Here is a 23,361-nt window from a genome sequence, read left to right on the forward strand (position 1 = left end):
CCCAGAATTAATTAGTTGCCAAGTCTTCTCTATTCTTTCTCCTCTACTCCCCCCCATTCCCTTTGCCCCATCCTAACTCAACCTGCATCCTTCTCACCCATCGCAAAAGCATGCAGCTACTTCTCCCTTCAGTCCATCCTCTGCACCGGCCAGCAGAACAGAAGACTCTGGCTGTGTTTCCTCTCTACCCAGGGACCTTTCATGGCTCCCCATTGCTCTCAGAGTAAAGTTTAAAATTCCCCATCTTCATTTTCAAGACTCACATGATCTGGCCACAGCTACCTCCTCTAGTTCTACATCCAGACATTGTTCCAGGCGAAGCGACATACATCCATTGATTAAATTACCAATAAGTGGGCTTCCCTGGTGGTGCCGTGGTTAAGAATCCGCCTGCCAACACAGGGGACATGGGTTCAAGCCCTGGTCCGGAAAGATCCCACATGCCACGGAGCAACTAAGCCCGTGCTCCACAACTACTGAGCCTGCACTCTAGAGCCCGCGAGCCACAGCTACTGAAGCCTGCGCACCTAGAGCCTGTGCTCTGCAACAATAGAAGCCACCGTGGGCTTCCCTGGTGGTGCAGTGGTTGAGAGTCCGCCTGCCGATGCAGGGGACACGGGTTCGTGCCCCAGTCCGGGAAGATACCACATGCCGCGGAGCGACTAGGCCCGTGAGCCATGGCCACTGAGCCTGCGCGTCTGGAGCCTGTGCTCCGCAACGGGAGAGGCCACAACAGTGAGAGGCCCACGTACCGCAAAAAAAAAAAAATTAAAAAAAATTCCTCCAGCTTTATTGAGATTAACTAACATACAACATTGTGCAAGTTTGAGTAGTATGATGTGTTGACTTAATATGTTTATATATTCCAAAATGATGACCACCATAGCAGTAGCTAACACCTCCACCCCATCACATAATTACTACTTCTTTTTTGTGGTGAGAACATTTACAATCTATACTCTTAGCAAACTTTCAAGTGTACATATATACAGTATTATTAACTATAATACCATGATGTACATTAAATCCCCAGACCTTAACCTTAAAATGGGAAGTTTGTACCCTTTGACCAATATCTCCCCCATTTTCCCCTCCCTCAACCCCTGGTAACCACTACTCTACTCTATGTTCTCTGAGTTCAGCTTTCTTAGATTCCACATATAAGTGAGATGATGCAGTATTTGTCTTTCTATGTCTGATTTATTTCACTTAGCATAAATGACCTCAAGGTCCATACCTGTTGTTACACATAGCAAGATTTCCTTCTTTCTCATGACTTAATAATATTCCAATATGTATATATACCATATTATATATATATATATATAATACACACATGTATATAATATTATATATATTTCTTCTTTGTCCATTGCCTGACACTTAAGTTGTTTCCAGACCCTGGCTATTGTGAACAGTGCTGCAATGAACATGGGAGTCTGAGCTGAGCACTTTAACATCATGAGTTAAATTTCATGACTATACATGAGTACAGTCTCATGATTTTGCACGCCCACCTACTCTACACCAACAACCCCTGTCATAGTTGAAGTTCCCCCAGAAGCAGACAAGGATTTGATAGGACGTAAGCTTCTCTGGGAGGTGATCTCAGAACACACAAGTAGGAGAGTGGAGAAATGAGGAAGGAAAGGAAAGGAAGCTCATGAAGCACGGGTCATCAAGCAAGTTACCCCTGTGTCAACTGGGGTTCATTCCCACTGGAAACCACTGGGGGCAGCAGAGAGCATTCACCACAGAGGGGAGAGGGAGCTGATGTATGTATACACCCACTCCAGTCAGTCAGTGTTCAGGGAGGACCCTGGGGGCATTCATTCCCCAGTGCTCCCAGCCTGCTGAACAAGTGAATAGAGTAAGCTTTTGTGGCCAGAGAAAGCCTTCAGGCAAATAGATGTTGGCTGGCTGTTGGAATGAGACTGGCTCTTCCACTGACTGTTGGAATTGAGACTGAAGTGGTCAGAGCAAGGAGATATGGACAGAAGGCTGACAATATCTGCTACACCTGGTTTCTCCCCTTCGTCTCTGACTACTCCTCAATCTCTTTCTTCTCTCCAACTCTAACACTGGAACGGGAGTCCAGGACCCCACTCTTTTTTTTTTTTTTTTTTTTTGCGGTATGCAGGCCTCTCACTGTTGTGGCCTCTCCCGCTGTGGAGCACAGGCTCCGGACGCGCAGGCTCAGCAGCCATGGCTCACGGGCCCAGCTGCTCCGCGGCATGTGGGATCCTCCCGGACCGGAGCATGAACCCACGTCCCCTGCATCGCCAGGCGGACTCCCAACCACTGCGCAACAAGGGAATCCCTCCAGGACCCCACTCTTGACTCTCTTCTCTCTCCCTAGGTGATTAGTATAATCATATGGTGTTAAATGCCATTCCTGTGCCAATGCTCCCTGAAGATATATCCCAGATCAGTCATTCCCTCTGAACTCCAAACCCATAAATCCAACAACCAAAATCAATCCATGTCAGGGAAGCAGACTAAATGTCCGTTGACAGAGGCATGGATAAAGAAGATGTGGTACATATATACAATGGAATATTACTCAGCCATTGAAAAGAATGAAATAATGCCATTTGCAGCAACATGGATGGACCAAGAGATTGTCATACTGAGTGAAGTAAGTCAGACAGAGAAAGACAAATATCATATGATATTGCTTATATGTAGAACCTAAAAAGAAACAATACAAATGAACTTATTTACAAAACAGAAACAGACTCACAGACTTAGAAAACGAATTTACGATTACCAAGGGGGAAGGGTGGGGGGGAAGGGATAGTTAGGGAGTGTGGGATTATGTACACACTGCTATATTTAAAACGGATAACCAATACGGACCTACTGTATAGCACAGGGAACTCTACTCAATATTGTGTAACAACCTAAATGGGAAAAGAATTTGAAAAAGAATAGATACAAGTATATGTATAACTGAATCTCTTTGCTGTACACCTGAAACTATCACAACATTGTTAATCAACTATACTCCAAGTGGTGGGAGGGATAGATGAAAAGAGAATGACAAAATATTGATAATTATTACAGCTGAATAATGGGAAAATAATTCTTTCTCCTTCTGTGTAAATTTGAAAAATTTTTCCCAATAAAAAGTTTTAAAAGAAAAAAAAAACTATACTCCAATATAAAATAAAAAGTTTGAAAAAAAATCAATCCATGTCAGAGTGATGACCTCCAAAAATTCTCTCCTCCATAAAGCAATGAGAAAACTGGAAATGGATAGTGGTAGTGATGGCATAATCTTGTGAATAGACTACAATCCACTGAATGGTACACTTTAAATTTGTGAATTTTATAGTATGTGAATTATATGTCAATTAAAAAATCAATCAATGTGGGGAATTTCCTGGCGGACCAGCGGTTACAACTCCGTGCTTCCACTGCAGGGGGTCACGGGTTCAATCCCTGATCGGGATGCTAAGATCCTACATGCTGCACGGTGCGGCCAAAAAAAAAAAAAATCAATCAATGTAATCCACCGTATTACCAAACTAAAGAAGAAAAAATATATATTGACACGGAAAACCACTTGACAAAATGCAGCACTGTTAACACACTAGAAATAGGAGAGGACTTCCACAACTTGATACACTTCTTCTACCCAAAACCTACAGCTAACGCTTTACTGAATGGTGAAAGATTAAATGTTTTTCCCCAAAGATGAAAAACAAGACAACGATGTCTCCTTTCACCACTTCTGTTCAATATCGTATTAAGGTTGTGCCTCATACAATAAGACAAGTTCCCAGATATGATACAAAAGCACAGTCCGTAAAAGAAAAAACACTTTGATTGGACTATTAAAACTAGAAACTTCTGCTCTGTGAAAGATATGGTTAAAAGAGTGAAAAGTTAAGCCATGGAGTGGGATAAAATATTTGCAAATATCTGACAAAGGATTTCTATCTAGAACATGTAAAGAACTCCCAAAAATCAACGGTAAGAAAACAAAGCAATTTTTTTGAAGTATAGTTGATTTACAATGCTGTGGCAATCTCTGCTGTACAGCAAAGTGACTGAGTTATACACATATGGACATTCTTTTTTTATATTCTTTTCCATTATGGTTTATCACAGGATATTGAATATAGTTCCCTGTGCTATACAGCAGGACCTGGCTGTTTATCCATCCTATATATAATAGTTTGCATCTGCTAATCCCACACTCCCAGTCCTTCCCTCCCCCATCCACCACCCGCTTGGCAACCACAAGTCTGTTCCCTTTGTCTGTCGATGGACATTTAGGTTGTTTTCATGTTTTGGCTATTGTGAATACTGCTGCCATGAACAGAGGGGTGCATGTATCTTTTTTAATTATAGCAAAACAACTTTTAAAAATGGACAAAACACACTGGAACGGACATTTCACCAAAGAGGATATACAGATGGCAAATAAACACATGAAAATATGATTAAATCATTAGCCATTAGGGAAATGCATAGAAAACCCACAATGACATATCTCTGTGCATCTAGCAGAATGTCAAAAGATAAAAACAAACAACAGTAACAACAACAAAAATAACCTGACAATACCAGTGCCAGTGAGGATGTGAACAACTGGAAGTTTCAGACATTGCTGGGGGAAATGCAAAACTGTATAGCCTCTCCTGAAAACCATTTGTCAGCTTCTTATAAAGTTAAAATATCTTCACCATATGACCCAGCAGTTCCACTCCTAGATATTTTTCCTAGGAAATGAAACACATGTCCACACATGCACACAAAATGTTTATGACAGCTCTATTCATCCAAAACCCAGAAACGATGCAGACGTCCTTCAATAAGTAAATGGTTAAACAAACTGTGATATATCCTTATGGTGGAATACGACTCAGCTATGAAAAGGAGAAACTACTGAAACATGAATCCCAAAGATTATTCAGCTGAGTGAAAGAAGCCAAATCTCAAAAGATTACATAGTGTATGACTCAATTTATATGACTTTTTTTGGGAAAAGGGAAAACTAAAGTGATGGAGAATAATAGATCAATGGTTGCCAGGGGGTAGAACTGATGAGAAGGTGTGACTAGAAAAGGGCAGCATGAAGACGTTTCTTTTTATTTTATATTGGAGCATAGTTGATTAAAAATGTTCTGTTAGTTTCAGGTGTACAGCAAAGTGATTCAGTTATACATATACATGTATCTATTCTTTTTCAAATTCGTTTCCCATTTAGGTTATTACAGAATATTGAGCAGCGTTCCCTGTGCTATACAGTAGGTCCTTGTTGGTTATCTATTTTATTTTATTATTTTTTTTTAGGTCACATCGCAGTTATGCACAGGAGGACTTTATATTTTTAAATTACTTTATTTATTTATTTTTGGCTGCATTGCATCTTCGTTGCTGCGCACGGGCTTTCTCTAGTTGCGGCGAGCGGGGGCTACTCTTCGTTGTGGTGCACAGGCTTCTCATTGCTGTGGCTTCTCTTTGTTGTGAAGCACGGGCTCTAGGTGTGTGGGCTTCAGTAGTTGTGGCACGTCAGCTCCGTAGTTGTGGCACACGGGCTTAGTTGCTCCGCGGCATGTGGGATCTTCCTGAACCAAGGCTCGAACCCATGTCCCCTGCATTGGCAGGCAGATTCTTAGCCACTGTGCCAGCAGGGAAGTCCCTGTTTATCTATTTTAAATACAGCAATGTGTCCATGTCAATCCCAAACTCCCAGTCTATCCCTACTCCCAAACTTTTCCTCCGGTAACCATAAGTTCATTCTCTAAATCTGTGAGTCTGTTTCTGTTTTGTAAATAAGTTCATTTGTATCATTTTTTTAGATTCTGCATATAAGCAATATCATATGATATTTGTCTTTCTCTGTCTTACTTACTTTACTCAGTATGATAATCTCCAGATCCATCCATGTTGCTGCAAGTGACATTTTTTCATTCTTTTTAATGGCTGAGTAATATTCCACTGTATATATGTAGCACATCTTCTTTTACCATTCATCTGTCGATAGACATTTAGCTTGTTTCCATGTCTTGGCTATTGTAAACAGCACTGCAGTGAACATTGGGGTGCCTGTATCCTTTTGAACCATGTTTGTCTCCAGATATATGCGCAGGAGTGGGATTACTGGATCTTATGGTAGCTCTATTTTTAGTTTTTTAAGGAACCTTCATACTGCTCTCCATAGTGACTCTACCAATTTACATTTCCACCAACAGTGTAGGAGGGTTTCCTTTTCTCCACACCTTCACCAGAATTTATTGTTTGTGGATTTTTTGATGATGGCCATTCTGACTGATGTGAGGTGATACCTCATTGTAGTTTTGATTTGCATTTCTCTAATAATTAGAGTTGTTGAGCATCTTTTCATGTGCCTCTTGGCCATCTGTATGTCATGAAGACGTTTCTTGGATTGATGAAAGCTATTCTATTCTATATCCTGGGTGTGATGGTGGTTACACAAACCTATACATGTGTTAAAACTCACAGATCTGTACACACTCACACAAAGTCAATGGTACAATATTTTTAATTTGAAAAATTAAAAAATTTTAAATGGGCAAAATATTTGAACAGATACTTCACCAAAGAAGATGTGAATCGCAAATGAGCACATGAAGAGACATATTCATTTGCAAATTAAATGCAAATTAAAAGCACAGTGAGACACCACTATATCACTAGAATTAAATTAAGCTAAAAGGACTGACAATACCAAGTATTAACAAAGATGTGGAACAACTGGAATTCTCATACATTGCCAGTAGAGATGCAAAATCATGCAGCCACTTGGCAAAAAACTTTAAAAGTTAACAAACACTTACCATGAAACTTAGCCATCTCACTCCTAAAAAAAACCTGAGAAAAATGAAAACGTGTGTCCACACAACTTGTATGAATGTTCATTGCAACGTTATTTAAACACCGAAAACTAAAAATTACCAAAATGTCCCTAAACTGACAAATAGATAAACAAACTGTGGCATATCTATAACACACGACACGCATACCATCGTCAGCAGTAAAAACGACTACACATAATAAATGATATGCCTAGGGCTTCCCTGGTGGCGCAGTGGTTAAGAATCTGCCTACCAATTCATGGGACACGGGTTCGAGCCCTGGTCCGGGAAGATCCCACATGCCACGGAGCAACTAAGCCCGTGTGCTACAACTACTGAGCCCGTGTGCCACAACTACTGAAGCCCGTGTACCTAGAGCTCCATAAAAAGAGAAGCCACCACAATGAGAAGTCCGCGCACCACAACGAAGAGTAGTCCCCACTCGCCACAACTAGAGAAAAGCCCATGCGCAACAACGAAGATCCAATGCAGCCAATAATTAATTAATTTAACAAAATGATTGATATGCCTAATAATGTGAGTCAATCTCAAAAGCACAATGCTAACTTAAAAAACAGAAAAAGCCTGACTCAAAAGCCTACACGCTGCACAATTCCATTTATATGAAACTCTAGAAAAGGAAAGACTGTAGTTACAGTGACAGACAGCAGATCCACAACTGCCAGAGCCAGAGGTGCAGAAGGGGACTGACTACAAAGGGGAATGATGAAACATGATTGTGTAGTGCTTATATGACTGTGTGCACTTGTCAAGACCCATCAAACTTTACACTTAAAGTGGGTTCACTTTATTATATGTGAGTTATTCCTCATAAAGCTGAACAAAAATGAACAAATAGATAGCTAAAAGATGATAGATAGATAAATTGATACATGACCGCTAAAAGATGATAGATGATAGATAGATACACAGATACATAGATACATGGATAACTGATAGATGATAGATACATACATACATACATAGATAATTGATAGATGGTAGATAGCTAAAAGATAGATAGATAGACAGATACATAGATACATATGTAGACACACAGATACACAGATAATTGTTAGGTGATGGATAGCTAAAAGATAGATAGATATATACATAGATAGATAACTGATAGATGATAGATACATAGATAATTGATAGATGATAGATAGCTAAAAGATAGTTGGATACATAGATATACAGATAGATACATAGATAATTGATAGATGATAGGTAGGAAGATAGATAGATAGATAGATAGACAGATAGATAGATAGATAACAGATAGATGAAGCTTGGGCAGGGTGTAGACAAGTCATACTGCAGTACATTGGGACTTGCAATGGTGGAGAGCCTTTACCCCCCTAGGCCAGAAGGGCCAAGGAGAGGGAACAATTATTCAGATTAACAGAGGGCAGCTGGATGGAGAGCACCAAAGCCACCCTGCAGGCAGGGAACCAGGGAAATAAATACATTCTACCCTCTAATCTCCCACCTGTGCCTCTCACTGGCCAAACCCAAGTGGAAGCAAGAGGATGCTTGAGTCCACTGATGCTCTCCACTCAGGTCATCCTCCCAGCGCACAGAGCAGAGTGGAGAAGTGTGAGGATATATCTGGAGGGGCAAACAGCAGACACACAGCTGTATTATCATTGTCTTCTCGGTCAAGAAGTCACCTAGGGGCTTCCCTGGTGGTGCAGTGTTTGAGAGTCCGCCTGCCGATGCAGGGGACACGGGTTCGTGCCCCGGTCCGGGAAGATCCCACATGCCGCGGAGCGGCTGTGCCCGTGAGCCATGGCCGCTGAGCCTGCGCGTCCGAAGCCTGTGCTCCGCAACAGGAGAGGCCGCAACAGTGAGAGGCCCGCGTACCGCAAAAAAAAAAAAAAAAAAAAAAAAGAAGTCACCTAGGATGTGAATCCAAATGTCCCCAAATCTTGTGGGTCAATGAAGTCACATGCACATGAATCTGAATCCTACTAGTTCATTTTTCCCAACCACTGATGCAGGCTTCCTGTTCCCCCACCTGACACCCCTCCCCCAACCATTCCAGGGAGCCTCCAGAGTGGAAGAGTCTCACATCTGCTTACAAAAAAGTTGGCTCCACCAGGTATGAAAGGGGGTTCACCCCATGAGACACACATCTCCAACGCCCTGCTTCCATAGAGCCAGGGTCGCAGGATAAAGTGGACAAAGCGGGTGGGAAGAACGACTTTCTCCTCGTTTGTGTAGCACTCAGGAAGAAGGATCTCCAAACTTGCTTACACCCCCAACAAATATCTCCGGTTTTCCTCCAAGAGTCTACTCATGCACGCAGCTAAGATGAACTTCTCTTGGACCAAGGATTCAAGTGCAAATAACTTATTTGAGAGATCATTCCAGAAATATCCAATAGGATCATTCCAAAAAGGAACATTCCAGAAAGTTCCCATGAGGAAGAGTAAGTTGCTACCATGGGCAACTGGGGCTCAATCCTGACGGACACCCTCTGAGAGTCTGTGGAACACACCTCAGAATTGCCCCCACAGAGGGGTGAGGGAGCTGGGTTATTTATCCACCAACTCCCATCCATCCCTCATTTTTTTTTTTTTTTTTTTGGCCATGCTGCACAGCATGCGGGATCTTAGTTCCCCGACCAGGGATTGAACCAGTGCCCCCTGCAGTGGAAGCACGGAGTCTTAACCACTGGACCACCAGGGAAGCCCCCATCCCTCATTTTTGAGGGTTGTTCCTGGCCCACACAAGAGAAGTTCTGGTGTTTGCAGTCAGATGCTATCAAGCATGTACCGCAATGGTAAGACCCAAAGGGACAAGGGGGGCACCCTTATACATCCCCTAACTAGCCTGAAATTCCATAAGAGCAAGGAGTGAGCTCATATAATTCACCATTCTACTCCCAACAGTTTGTCCAGGATTTGGCATGCAGGAAGTGCTCAATAAGCATATAGAGGATAAATGAATGAACATAAAATGAACTTGAGACAATAAAAGAGACTGTCCCAGGAGTTTGGGATTAAATATACACACTCACTACTATATATAAATAGAGGGAATTCTCTGGTGGTCGGTGGTTAGGACGCACCACTCTCACTGCCGAGGGTGTGGGTTCAATCCCCGGCCGGGAAACTAAGATCCCGCAAGCCGCACGGCACGGCCAAAAAAAATTAAAAATAAAAATAAAATAATTAAATAAAATAGATAATGAACAAGGACCTACTGTATAGCACAGGGACTTATTATACTCAATATCTTGTAATAACCTATAATGAAAGAGAATGTAAAAAAAAGAATATATATGTATACATATGTATATAAAATAACAGAATCACTTTATTGAAACTAACACAACATTGTAAGTCAATTATATTTCAATACATTTTTTTTAAAAAAGAGGTTGTTCCATCTCCAAAGACTTAGCCAAAAGAGAGGAGGTGGAGTGAATATTTATTGGTTGTTTCCACAGAATTCCTGCTTCTGCAAACCTGACATTTACCCCACGCCCCAGTTCCAGAGCAGAAACTCATTGCTTTAAGAAATCAGCACATTCTATAACCCATTGCCATAGTGATTGGTTAGAGCAGTAGTGCTCAAAAGCAATTTTTCATTGCTTGGCAACTGGCAATATCTGGAAATATTTTTGGTTGTCACACTGGAGGAGGGGGTGCTACTGGCATCTAGTGGGTGGAGGCCAGGGATGCTGTTAAACATCCTACAAAGCACAGGACAGCCTTCCAGAGCAAAGAATGATCTGGCCCCCAATGTCAACAGTACCAACGTTGAGGAACACTAGGTTAGAGGATAAATATGCGACCCATTTGAAGTCAATACAAGATCAACCCCAAGACTAGAAGCTTCTCAGTTCTCTGGAATGTGTGAGATGGTCTATGATCCTTGCACCTATTTTGCTAATACAGAAGGAGGGCTGAAGCTGTGGGAGTGGGAAGAGAAGTTGGGTTGAGTACCACATGCAGCCTGAGAATGAAACTGATGCCCAGAGAAAAATCTGTAGAGATGAGGAACTCAGCCCTTGTTGACCTCATCTGAGCCACTAGCTCAAATATCCCCTGAAGCTGGTCTTTTTTAGTTATATGAATTTATAAATTGGTTTTTGTTTGTTTAAGCCAGCTGGGTAGATTTTTTGTGTCACTTGCAACCAAGAGCAGTCCAGCTGATGGGGTGAACCAGTGAACATTAAATTCCTCCTTTCCTGGACGACCTCAGTGTAAACACAACCTTGTCTCGGGGCACAATTATTTGCAAGACATAGAAACTCATTCAAGCTGGTATACAGAAAGGAGTATTTATTATACAGTGCAGCATTGTCTCCAAACCCCAAGGGAGCATGAAGTAGAGGTGAGATCCATGCAGAACCAGCATTAGGCACTTAGAATGCAGTTAATAAATACCTATCGATGTCAGTGGAATAAATGCTCAATTAACTGGAATTGATACTCCATTTGGAAATGAGGTACTCCCTCCAACACTCTGGAGCCATTTGAACGCTCATCTCTGATTCTCCCTGCATAGCTCCAGTCTTCTGCTGTTTTATCATCAGTACCCACCACCCCAAACTGGCCATCAATATTTCTCCATCTGCCTTGGCCGCAGAAGCTCCACCAACTGATAGCTTTCTTAGCATCCGCATTTTAAAAACATTCTCAAGCAAGGGAGTCCGGTTCAATTTAAGTCAGGTGGCCACCCCTAGTCCAATCAGTGCAATCATCCATCGAAAGAGGAAGCAGGGCTTCCCTGGTGGCGCAGTGGTGGAGAGTCCGCCTGCCGATGCAGGGGACACGGGTTCGTGCCCCGGTCCGGGAAGATCCCACATGCCGCGGAGCAGCTGGGCCCATGAGCCATGGCCGCTGAGCCTGCGCGTCCGGAGCCTGTGCTCCGCAACGGGAGAGGCCACAACAGTGAGAGGCCCGCGTACCGCACAAAAAAAAAAAAAAAAAAAAAAAGAGGAAGCAAAAGTGGCCGGCAAGCAAGCCGAATGGCTTGACCCCAAGATGAGAGCCCAGGTTTTTACCAACCACGGCTCTTGGCCTCCTTAGTCAATAGAAATTGATCAGAGGCCAGACAAGAAATTCAGGCAAGGCTTTATTGGGACCCCTGCTGCAGCAGGGAGGAGCGAGAACGAACAGATTCCCGTGCTTGCTTGCTCCCCAAGGGTGGAGGTATGGGGTGAGGGCGGGTCCAAGGGTGGAGCCAGAAGGGTGGCTTTGGTGGTCTGCCCACCCCTTTGGTGGTGGTGTGTGCAGGGGGCATGCGCAGGACCCTGCTTTTGCTCCCGACACCCTGCTTTTGCTCCCAGCTCTTCAGAAGTGGCAGTTGGGTTTTTTTTTTTTGGTCTTTTGGTATCTTGTTGGCCATAATTTGCCCCAACTGCACATGCCCACAGTTATTTTTAGTCCCTTATAGTTCCTTTGTCTTTTGTTGCTCCAGTAGATGTTCGTCCAGGTGCAAGTACTGCAGCAAAGGGTCCCAGGTCCCAGCCTGTCTCAAAAGTTAGCGCTGAAGAGACAGAAACCCCACACTACCACCCCCCGCCCCCGAAACTTACCTAGACACAGACAATGACATTGAGTGCTAACTATTCCTTTATTAGGTGGTGAGGGGAAAGGGGGCTGTACAATGCAAGGCCTGGGAATTTACCTACACAAGGACTGTGACCAGAAGCTATATTACAAAAATAGCCTACAAATACTTCTATTCTGCCCTGGGGCTGGGCCAGGGGAGTACCAGGAGGAGGTACCACGCAGGCAGCTCCTTTCCTCCCTGCAGGCCCATATTTACAGGGAGACAAAGTAAAATGCACGTGTCTCCCCTGGTCCTCATATTCCCACCGGCCACCCCACCCCCCAGTTCCCAAAGGGAGGTGGCCCACACTCTGTGAGGGGGGGCTTGGGGACAGGCTCTCCAGGCCAGAAGGGCACTTCCCCCAGCAAAGCTATAGAATAAGTTGCATCTGGAATGCAGTGAAGTGAGGGAGGTGGGGTGGGGAGAAGGCTCCCAAGTCTCACCCGACCCCTAGCCCCAGAGGGTTCGCCCAAGGGTGCCTACTTGGTACACACCAGGGTCGTGTACTTGGTACACAGGATCCCGGTCATGCCTGTGTACTTGGTACACAGAATCCAGCTTGGCCGAATGGGCCCACAGACTCAGCCCCACGGGGGCACTGGGGGGTTTGCAGGGGGCAGGGAGCGTCTCCATATATATATTTTGTAAAAAATAATAATAATAATGTTTGTTTAAATGAATTTGTTTCTATACAAAATGTAAAAAAAAATAATAATAATAATCCACCTGTGTCAGAACATGAGTGAGAGAGGCCAGAGGAGGCAAGAAAGCAGGAGAGAATTGGAGGGGCAGTGGCCCCAGGAAGAGGGGAGAGGCAGGAGCATGTCCCAGACTCACCACAAGACCCAACGGGTGGGGGTCAGCCTGCACCCCTTATAAATAAAGGAAGACTGAAGCCCTAGGCTTGTGACCTGTCTTGGTCACGCTGCAAGGAGGGTGGGGTGCAGGAGAAGAGATTAGAGAGAATGAAATGACTAAAAGGGGAGACAGAGAGGAAGCAGGATGGGGTGTCTCTACAGCCTCCCCAAATCTAGGAACTGTGCAGCCCTCAGGCCAACACTTGCCTCTTGGGGGTGACTTCAGGCTGGGACCCTAGCTGGGTCTGGGACTGAGCAAGAGGGCCAGGGACCGACAGGGGGAGCGGCTGGGCAGACAGTGTCCCAGCGGCCGTGGCCCCGGTGGCAGTGGCCGGGCTGGGCGTGGAGTCGGACCAGTCCGAGAGTGAGGGAGGTGAGGGGCTGGCCCAGTGCTCGGGGGACTCTGGGGATGGGGTCAGGTAAGGGTGCTCGCTGGGGACCCGCAGGAAGCGGGCCTTTGGGGGGCTGCTGTGGGCCCCGGCCGCGGGGAACTCATCGCCATGTCCTGGGGCTGCCAAGTACGGTGGGGGCCGCTCCTGGGGGGACACGGGGTTCCCGGGGTTCAGCAGCTGGGGTCCCGGGGCCAGCGGCAGCAGGAAAGAGGGACCTGGGGGGGCAGGTGGGGGCAGCCGGGCCCAGTCGAGGGGGACGGCCACGGGGTTCAGCAGGCCCAGGCTGAGCACACAGCCCCCGGGGGGCTGGCGCCCGAGACCTGCCCGGCCTGCGCCACCGAGCTGTGCCAGAGACACGGCTGTGGCCGCGGCAGCCGCGTAGGGCCCCTCGAGGGGGAAGCCGCCAGGGGACGCGGGGGGGCCACCAAAGGGCCGTGGGGAGTCCAGCGAGTCCACCGGCGAGAGCGTGACCGAGCTCTCGGCCAAGGGCCCCGGGCAGGCCAGGGTCAGCTTCTTGCCCCGCCCCCGGGTGCCCTGAGGCCCCAGCCCCGCCTTCCCAGGAGGCCTCCGGCTCTTCTTGACCCCGGACTGTGCCACCTTGAGGCCTGGGAGGAAGGCCCCGGGCGGACAGAGCAAGGGCCCCAGGCCGTGGGGGCCAGGGGGGCTACGGGGCCCACTGGGCTGGTCTAGCAAGCGCACGATGTCCTGGTGCAGCCGCTCCTGGGCCACATCCCGGGGCAGCCTGTCCAGGTGGTCTGTGATCTCACGGTTGGCAAAGTGGTCCAGCAGCAGCTTGGCAGCCTCAAAGCTGCCCTCCCTGGCGGCCAGGAACAGCGGAGTCTCCTCCTGTGGCGGCCCAGAACCCACAAGATGTCAGGGTCACAAGAGTCAGGATTAACTGCTGGCTAACATCACAGAGGCCTCCTCTCTCTGGGGGAACCTGAGATCTAAGAGTTCATACTCTCCAGCCAGATTCGGTCGGAATCTCAGCTCTGCTGGGGAAAATTGGGCAAGTTCTTTCCTTTAAGCCACATTCATCCAGCACCCACTAAGCTTCAGGCCGCAAAAGCCAGGACCAGGGTGAGGAGAGTGAAGCACTCGCCTTAGACATAAAATTTAAGGGGGCATCAAAATAAATGATATTTTAATGAAAAATTTTTAAATTAAGATTAATGCAAAAAGAATCCATAATGAATATAATTTTGGAAATTTTAAATAAGGATGGAATCCAACCCCGCACCCCTTTGAGCCTCACTCTTTCATCTGTAAAATGAGACTAATACCACCTTGCAAGGGTTTTTAAACAACAATCATAACATCTACCTTTTATTGAGGATGTGCTAAGGCACTTTCTAAAAGCTTTAGCTCACTGAATCCTCGAAAGACGCAATGAGGTGGCTACCGTTGCTTCCCCATTTCGAGGATGAGAACAGAGGTTCAAAAGAGTTAAGCAACTTGCCCAAGGTCACCCAGCAACTGCTATACACTTCCTCCTCTGATCCACTATTGAAACCCCTTGGGCCCAAATCCCACACCTGAAAGCTGGCTGCAGGCAGGGTGAATGCCCCCACTAGCCTACCCCAACCTGCTCTCTGCCACCTGTGGAAGCTGTGCCGGGGCTGACTCCCAGGTGGGCCAAGGGCTGGGGCTCACCTTGCTATCTTGCATGTCTTTGTTAGCTCCATTTTTGAGCAGGGCCAAGGTGGCCTCGACGTTGTTGACAGCTGCAGCCCAGTGTAAGGCTGATTTTCCTGGGGGGGGAAGTGAGGGAAGGTCGGGGTCAGGACCAGGCTCATTTGCTGGCCCCCCCAACAGCAGGGGGACAGAAAATGTCTAGAATATGGCCTGGGATGGGGGGAGGGTAGGCCTGCCACGAGTATCTGAGTAACTGTGTTTGGGTCCATGTGCGTGCATACCTGTAGATGTAACTCTCCGTATACGGGGGGTACTACGTGGACCTCACTCAGTGGTACCTAGAGCTGTGCTGTCCAGTGCAATAGCCACCAGTCACATGCGGTTCTTTCATTTATGTAAATTAAAATTACCAAAAAAAAAAAAAATGGAGTTCCCTGGTGGTCTAGTGGTTAGGATTCCGGGCTTTCACTGCTGTGGCCTGGGTTCAGTCCCTGGTCGGAAAACAGATCCCACATGCCGCACAGGGCAGCCAAAAGGAAAAAAACAGTAAAATAAGTTAAATTAAATTGGTACCAAGACCATTTAACGGGGAAAGGATAGCTTTCTCAACAAATGGTGCTGGTACAACTGTTATCTCCACGTGCAAAACAATAAAGTTGGACCCCTACTGCACACCATATACAAAAAAATAATTCAAAATGAGTCAAAGACTTAAATGTAAAAGCTTAAACTATAAAACATTTAGAAAAAAACATAGGAGTAAATCTTCATGACCTTGAATTAGGTAAAAGATTCTTAGATATGACACCCAAAACACAAGCAACAATAACAAAAACGACAAAAATAGATAAATTGGACATCATCAAGATGAAAACTTTTGTGCTTGTAAGGACACCATCTAGAAAGTAGAAAGAAAACCTACAAATATATTAAACCTACCCTATGTTTGATAAGAGACATACCTAGACTATATGAAGAACTTCTACAACTCAATAATAAAAAGACGAGTAACCCAATTTAAAAATGGGCAAAGAATCTGAATAGACATTTCTCCAAAGAAGATACACAAATGGACAATAAGCATGTGAAGAGATGCTCAACATCATTAGCCATCAGGGAAATGCAAATCAAACCACAATGAGATACTAAATCACATCCACTAGGAAGACTAGAACAAAAAGACAGATAATAGCAAGTGTTGGTGAGGATGTGGAAATACTGGAACCTTCATACACTGTTGGTAGGAATGTAAAACAGGGCAGCCACTGTGGAAAACAGTCTGGCAGTTCCTTAAAAGGTTAAACAGAGTTACCATGTGACCCAGCAATTCTGCTCCTACGGATATACCCAAGAGAAATGAAAACATATGTCCACACAAAAAATGATACAGGACTGTCCATAGCAGCATTATTCATAACAGCCAAAAATCAGAAACAACCCAAATGTCCATCGGTGGATGAACAGATAAACAAAATGTGGTATATCCATATAACAGAATATTATTTATTCATTAAAAAACAAAAAAGAAATAATACGGATACACGCTACAACATTTGTAAACCTCAAAAACATCGTGCTAAGTGAAAGAAGCCAGTCAAAAGAGACCACATATTGTATGATTCCATTTATATGAAATAACCAATCCATATAGAGAGAAAGTACATTAGCGGTTGCCTAAGGGCCGGGAAGATGAGGGGGATTGAAGGGGTGATGGCTAAGAGGTGAGAGCTTCTTTTTCAGGTGATGAAAACGTTTTAAATTTTATTATGATGATATTTGTACAACTATGTGGTTATACTAAAAATGATTGGATTTTATATTTGAAATGGATGAATTGCATGGCATCTGAATTATATGTCAGTACAGCTGGGGTTTTTTTAAGTAGGCAAAACAAAGGTTAAAACATTAAATGAAATAAAACATTTAGTTCTTTGCTCACTCCAGCCACATTTCAAGTGCTTGACAGCACATGCCAGTGGCTACCATATTGAACAGAACAGACAAAGAATATTTCCATCATCACAGTAAGTTCTATTGGACAGTGCTCTTCTAAAGCCGTATTTCCCAACCAGGGGTGATTTTCCTCTAAGGGGCATTTGGCAATGTCTGGAGATATTTTTGGTTGTCACAACTGAGAGGTGGGGTGCTATTGGCATCAGTGGGTGGAAGCCAGGGATGCTACTGAACACCCTACACTGGATAAAGAAGATGTGGTCCATATATACAGTGGAATATTACTCAGCCACAAAAAAAGAACGAAATAATGCCATCTGTAGCAACATGGATGGACCTAGAGATTGTCATACCGAGTGAAGTAAGTCAGGCAGAGAAAGACAAATATCATATGATGTCGCTTATAGGTGGGATCTTAAAAAATGGTACAAATGAACTTATATACAAAACAGAAATAGAGCCACAGATGTAGAAAACAAACTTATGGTTACCAGGGGGACAAGGGGGGAGGGATAAGTTAGGAGATTGGGATTGACACATACATACTATCATAATAAAATAGATAACTAATAAGGACCTCCTGTATAGCACAGGGAACTCTACTCAATGCTCTGTAATGGCCTAGATGGGAAAGAATCTAAAACAGAGTGGATATACGTATATGTATAACTGATTCAGTTTGCTGTACACCTGAAACTAACACAACATTGTAAATCGACTATCCTCCAATAAAAATTTTAAAATAAAAAAAAAATTTTTAATAAATAAATCTTAGAAAACATCCTTCACTACACAGGACGGCCCCCACCACAAAGAATGATCCAACCCCACATGTCAATGTTGCTGAGATTGAGAACACCTGCTCCAAAGGATGTTTCTAAGAGTCCAAGGGCAGGTCACTGTTGTGCAAGCAAGCCACCTCCAGGGACGGAGCGGCCCTCACCTATAGATCTGGCTGATTTGCAAATTTATTACATCAGTTGTCCAGCAGATGGCACCAGAGTAAGTTCTTCTAACAAAGCAGATGGAAGGGAAGGGTCTTGGGAAGGGCACCTTTTCCTGAACCACTGCCACACAGTATGGGCTAATGGGCGCCATTTTTTTTTTTTTTTAATGCATGAGTGTAGGTCCATGTTGAAACCCTGTTATGAGTACACGAGTTTCATTGACTGGGTGTCAGTGTGGGTGTGAGTTCACACCAACAGTCAGGGCCCAGATGACACCCTCTCAGCCTCCACCCACCACTACCCCCCACAGCCTACCGAGTTCATCCACAGCATTGACATCAGCATGGCTGGCGATGAGCTCTTCCACCATGCCCTCCACTGCCAGGCGGGCCGCCAGGATCAGTGCTGTGGAGCCGTCTGCCATGCGGGCATCCAGGTCTGTGGAGCGGTTCCGGATGAGAATCTAAGGGAGATGGGGCACAGCAGGAGGAGTCATGGCAAGAACAAAGGGACGAGAAGCACCTCTAAGCCCTCTGAGGACCCCAACCAATACACCCCATGGAACTGATGAGGTTCAGGGAATAGCTTCTTGCCAGAAACTGTACTCCCATATACCCCCATCTTACAAATGAGAAAGATGAGCTCTGAAAGGCAGAACCAGGGCTTGAACCCAAGTCGGTCTGATGCCTGTCCCAGCTCTGAAGTCCAAAGAGGCGAGCCCATCTCACCTGGAAAACGCCCTGGGCATCAGCAGTGACGGCTGTGTGCAGGGGGGTGCGGCCTGAGTGGTCCTGGGCATTGGTGTCTGCCCCCGCATCCAGCAGCCGCTTGGCCGCATCAGCCCGGGCATAGCGGGCAGCCAGGTGCAGGGCCGTCTCACCCGTGCGGTCGGTCCGAGCCCCAAGCTGTGCCCCCTGGCAGATAAGGTCTGAGATGATGCTGGCTGATGTGTCTTCTGCCTCGTCCTCATCAGCTGGGATTGCTTCCAGGGCCCCCCCGCAGAAGGAGGCCAGCATTAGCGGGGTGAAGCCATCTGCAGGGACCAGGAGTGTGTCACAAGGGAGGTGGGCACAGGGCCTTTCTGGGGAATACGATTGAGGGCACTGCATTAGGAGGAAGTGGGACATGTGGAAACACAAGAGGGAATGGCAAATCCTCCCATCACACACACACACCTGTGTCAGGTGCCCCAGAAGCCAACCCAGGATGAGGATTCATGGGCATGTGATTTGTCACAGAAGGGCTCCTAGGTAGTAGGGGACACAGAACGAAGGAGGGAGGCAGTCAAACAAGTGTGCAACCTTGGGCAAATGCCTGGAGAGTTATTTCAGCCTGATCCCAAAGGGGGACTGTGGAAGCTGAGCTGTACCCCAGAGTTGTAATCCAGCTTGAGTCAAAGGAGCTGAGCCTTTCATACTCCTGCATCCACTGGTCAGGAGCTGCCCCCAGGGACATAAGATACCAAGCACCTCAGGCCCCGGTAGCCTGAAGGGCTTCAAAAGAGAGCCATAGGTCCTGGTCATTGGGAGCAAAAGCAAAACAGAGCTGGGGAAGGCATATCCCAAAATGCGGCAAAGACAAATCCAAGAGGATCCAGATAACATGGTCTGCTACACGCTTCATGAGCATTTGCTCTTGTTTCCCTTAGGAGGCTACTTGCATCCCATTCTCCATCCTCAAGCCCTAGATAAAGCCAAATCCTCCCTTCAAGGACAGGAATAGAGCTCAGGCCTGTCAATCTGCATATTCCAGGCCCCAGGCCACACTGATTGGTTCAGGAATTGGTATGTCCATCCAATCAGAACTCATCCTGGGACTTTTGCTGGTACATATGGAAGAAAGATTTTGTAAGGCCTGTCCCACCTGTAGCTATCAGTGCCTGCAGGTAAAAGCCTACTTGGGCTGTGGAGCCAAGAGGTGTTGAGTCCTGGATCCAAATGTGCCTGAAGCTTCCATTTACAAGAGCCGGTAAATCCCTTGTTTTACTTAAGTTAGCTTGCGTTGGGCTATTAAAAGTTACAACCGAAAGTCCTGATTAACACACACCCCCACAGACGGACACCCAGACACACCCAGCTTTCCCCAGAAACAGACCCAGATGCAACCTCTCACGAGCAGGATGGATAAAGGGCATCCTGGAGGGAGGGATGCCTGACCTGGACCACGCACGTTGACATCCATGCCATCAGCATCTGCATCGCCCTGTGGTGGCGTCAATGCCATGGCTGGTGCCACGCGGATGTCGGCAGCAACCAGGTGGTGTTGAGTCCACTGGCGGCAATCCACGGCGTCCTCAGCTCCCACGCCAGGCTCCTCTACCTGGAGGCACAAGGACCCAGGTTCTCACAAGGGGCTGGGAGACACAGTCAGAGGGACAGTCTGGGCATTCCCACAGCCTTCTCTCACGGAGATGCACACATGGCCCCAAGAAACCATTAACATCCTGCTTCTTTTATAGATAAGGAAATGGAAAATTGATGTACTGGAGCTCAGAGAACTCATAAGAGGAAGAACTGGGATTTTAATCCGGGTTCGAAGGGGAGAGGGTCTGGGAACCCACGGAAGTGATCAAGGAAGAGACACAGAGGGAACTTCCCTGGCGGTCCGGTGGTTAAGACTTCGCACTTCCAATGCAGGGGACGCGGGTTCGATCCCTGGTCAGGGTACTAAGATCCCACATGCCGTGCAGTGTGGCCGAAAAATTAAAAATAAAATAAATAAATTTTTTTTTTTAATTTTAAAAAACGGAAGAGACACAGAGCATAACACCTGTCAGCACACACCTGTCTATACACTAGATAGGAACATACCAAAAATGAAATTAAGAGAACAATTCTATTGACAACAGTATCAAAAAGAACAAAAATCTTTAAAAGTAAATTCAACAGAAGAAATGCAAAACTTGTACTCTAGAAATTCCAAATCACTGGTTAAAGAAATGTGGGATTGGGGGATCCTGCAATAATAATAATTCCCAGTATTGGGATTTCCCTGGTGATCCAGTGGTGAAGAATCCGCCTTACAATGCAGGGGACACGGGTTCGATCCCTGGTTGGGGAACTAAGATCCCACACGTCTTGGAGAAACTAAGCCCGCACGCCACAACTACTGAGCTCTCACGCCTCAACTAGAGCTCACCTGCCACAGACTACAGAGCCCACATGCCGCAACTACAGAGCCCACGTGCCCTGGAGCCTGAGCACTACAACTAGAGACGGGAAAAATCCACATGCCACAACCAGAGAGAAGCCCACGCACCAAAACAAAACAGCCTGCGCACCGCAGTGAAAAATCCCGCGTGCCTCAACGAAGATCCCGAGTGCCACAACTAAGACCTGACGCAGCCAAAAATATATATAAATAAATAAATAATAAAGAAATCTTTAAGCAAAATAATACTTCCCAGTATTAATCTGGGAAAGGAGTGAAAGGTGAGAAGCAGGGAGTTGCCCTGGATACCACGTAGGCTCCCACGTGGTACCACAGATATGAACGTGAGGTATCAGGACCAAATAATCACACACAAATGTACTGATTTACCCTCAGGAGTCTAGCACCTGGGCCACTCAGAGGAGCTCAATACATTTCAGACTCATGGTCCAGACGGGAAGAATGAAGTTATGAAAACAGGACAGAATATCCCTAACTAGCCTGCCTGGGCATTTAACAGCCTGCACCAAACACAGAGCCTGATCAAGCCAGACCTGAGCTTAAGGACCCAGGTGGGGAGTTGAATTTCATGAAAGGGGAGAGCCAGGTGATGGACAGCTAACCAGAAAGGGCCAAGGAGGATGGGACAGCCTTCAACGTGGATTCAATGTCTGACACTGTCACTTAGTAGGCTTGTGACCCTAGGCGAATCACATGAGAGCTCTGAGCTTCTCATTGGTAAAATAAGGATGATGTAATCATTCCGCAATGCTAAAATGCCATCATAAACATTCTGTACCATACACTTAACACCCACTTTTGGATGAGAAAAAAAAAAAAAGCCTGGGGCAAGCAGGTTTCTTTAGCTGTCAATTGTAATAGATGTCTTCATTTCAACAAATATTAAAACATAGGCAGGGGAGGGAATTCCCTGGTGGTCCAGTGGTTGGGACTCCGCGCTTTTGCTGCCGAGGGCTGGGGTTCAATCCCTGGTTGGGGAACTAAGATCCTGTAAGCCGCACGGTGCGGCCAAAAAAAAAAAGAAAACATAGGCAGGGGAGAGGCAGCTAAGAATGGAGGTGTGTATCAGTAGCTACTTTATAGCATCCTCATAAAGATGAAATAAGATGCCTTGTGTACATTCAAGGCATTCACCAAGTGTCAAAGTAATGCTGGCAGGAGGCTGTTATGAACTGTGCTCCCCAAAAATCATATGTTGAAGGCCTAATCCCCCAACATGACTATATTTGGAGACAGGGCCTTTAAGGAAGTAATTAGGGTTAAATAAGATCATGAGTGTGGAGCCCTAATTCAACAGGACCAATGTCCTAATAAGAAGAGGAAGAGACGCCAGAGTTCTCTCTCTATGCACACACAGAGGAAAGGTCACATGAGGACACAGTGAGAAAGCACACTCTACCTGCCAGGAAGAGAGCCCTCACCAAGAAGCAACCCTGCCAGCACCTTGATCGTAGACTTCCACCCTCCAGAGCTGTGAGAAGATAAGCGTCTGCTGTTTGAGCCACCAGTCTGCGGTATTTCATTATGGCAGCCCTAGCTGACTAAGACAGGGCCCGTAGCTGTGGCCCCAGGACAGGAAAAGACCAGCTGGGAGTGCTCTCAGGTTGGGCACGCTGGACCAAGTTGGACGCAGCAGAGAGAAAGCAGAGTCACTGTCTGGGCCAGGGGATCCCCTCTGGAAAGACGCCAGGACCAGGATGGGGTGAGTGCTGTGACTCTTCTCCAGCGCCAGGGACAGCAGAGATTTTCCTGGCTCTCCCACTGGCCATCAAGCCCCAACCCAGGATCCTGAGGGCAGGGGTCAGAGGAGGGGACACAACCTTCAGTCGCTTGGCCTCCGGGCACTCTGTGTCCATCCAGTCTGTGGCCACCTCCCCCATCAGACTCTCACCCTTGGCCATGTTCCTGTTGGGGGGAGGAGAGAGGGGACAATAGGTCAGTAGGGGCAGGGTGCAGGGTCAAGAGACATGGTCCATTGAGGGGATGCAGGATGTGGTCAAGGTTG

At 46.1% G+C, this 23,361-nt stretch overlaps 1 protein-coding gene across 3 annotated transcripts in view; it reads right to left on the reverse strand.

Moving 5' to 3' along the window:
* Positions 1–11,908: 11,908 nt before the first annotated feature.
* The window catches only part of NOTCH3 (notch receptor 3), a 33,890-nt gene continuing 22,437 nt past the window's right edge, over positions 11,909–23,361 (reverse strand). For 2 of the 3 annotated variants that reach the window (XM_067733031.1, XM_067733029.1), the window contains 6 exons: positions 23,177–23,261; positions 20,342–20,504; positions 18,914–19,266; positions 18,501–18,648; positions 15,304–15,401; positions 11,909–14,496 (listed from right to left, as the gene is read on the reverse strand). In XM_067733031.1, the coding sequence (XP_067589132.1) occupies positions 13,450–14,496; positions 15,304–15,401; positions 18,501–18,648; positions 18,914–19,266; positions 20,342–20,504; positions 23,177–23,261 (1,894 nt within the window). In that variant the 3' untranslated portion in view covers positions 11,909–13,449. The remainder of the gene's footprint in view (positions 14,497–15,303; positions 15,402–18,500; positions 18,649–18,913; positions 19,267–20,341; positions 20,505–23,176; positions 23,262–23,361) is intronic. The other variant, XM_067733030.1, reaches the window with a different exon arrangement.

The sequence above is a fragment of the Pseudorca crassidens genome, chromosome 3 (genome assembly GCF_039906515.1).
Source record: "Pseudorca crassidens isolate mPseCra1 chromosome 3, mPseCra1.hap1, whole genome shotgun sequence".
NCBI lineage: Eukaryota > Metazoa > Chordata > Mammalia > Artiodactyla > Delphinidae > Pseudorca > Pseudorca crassidens.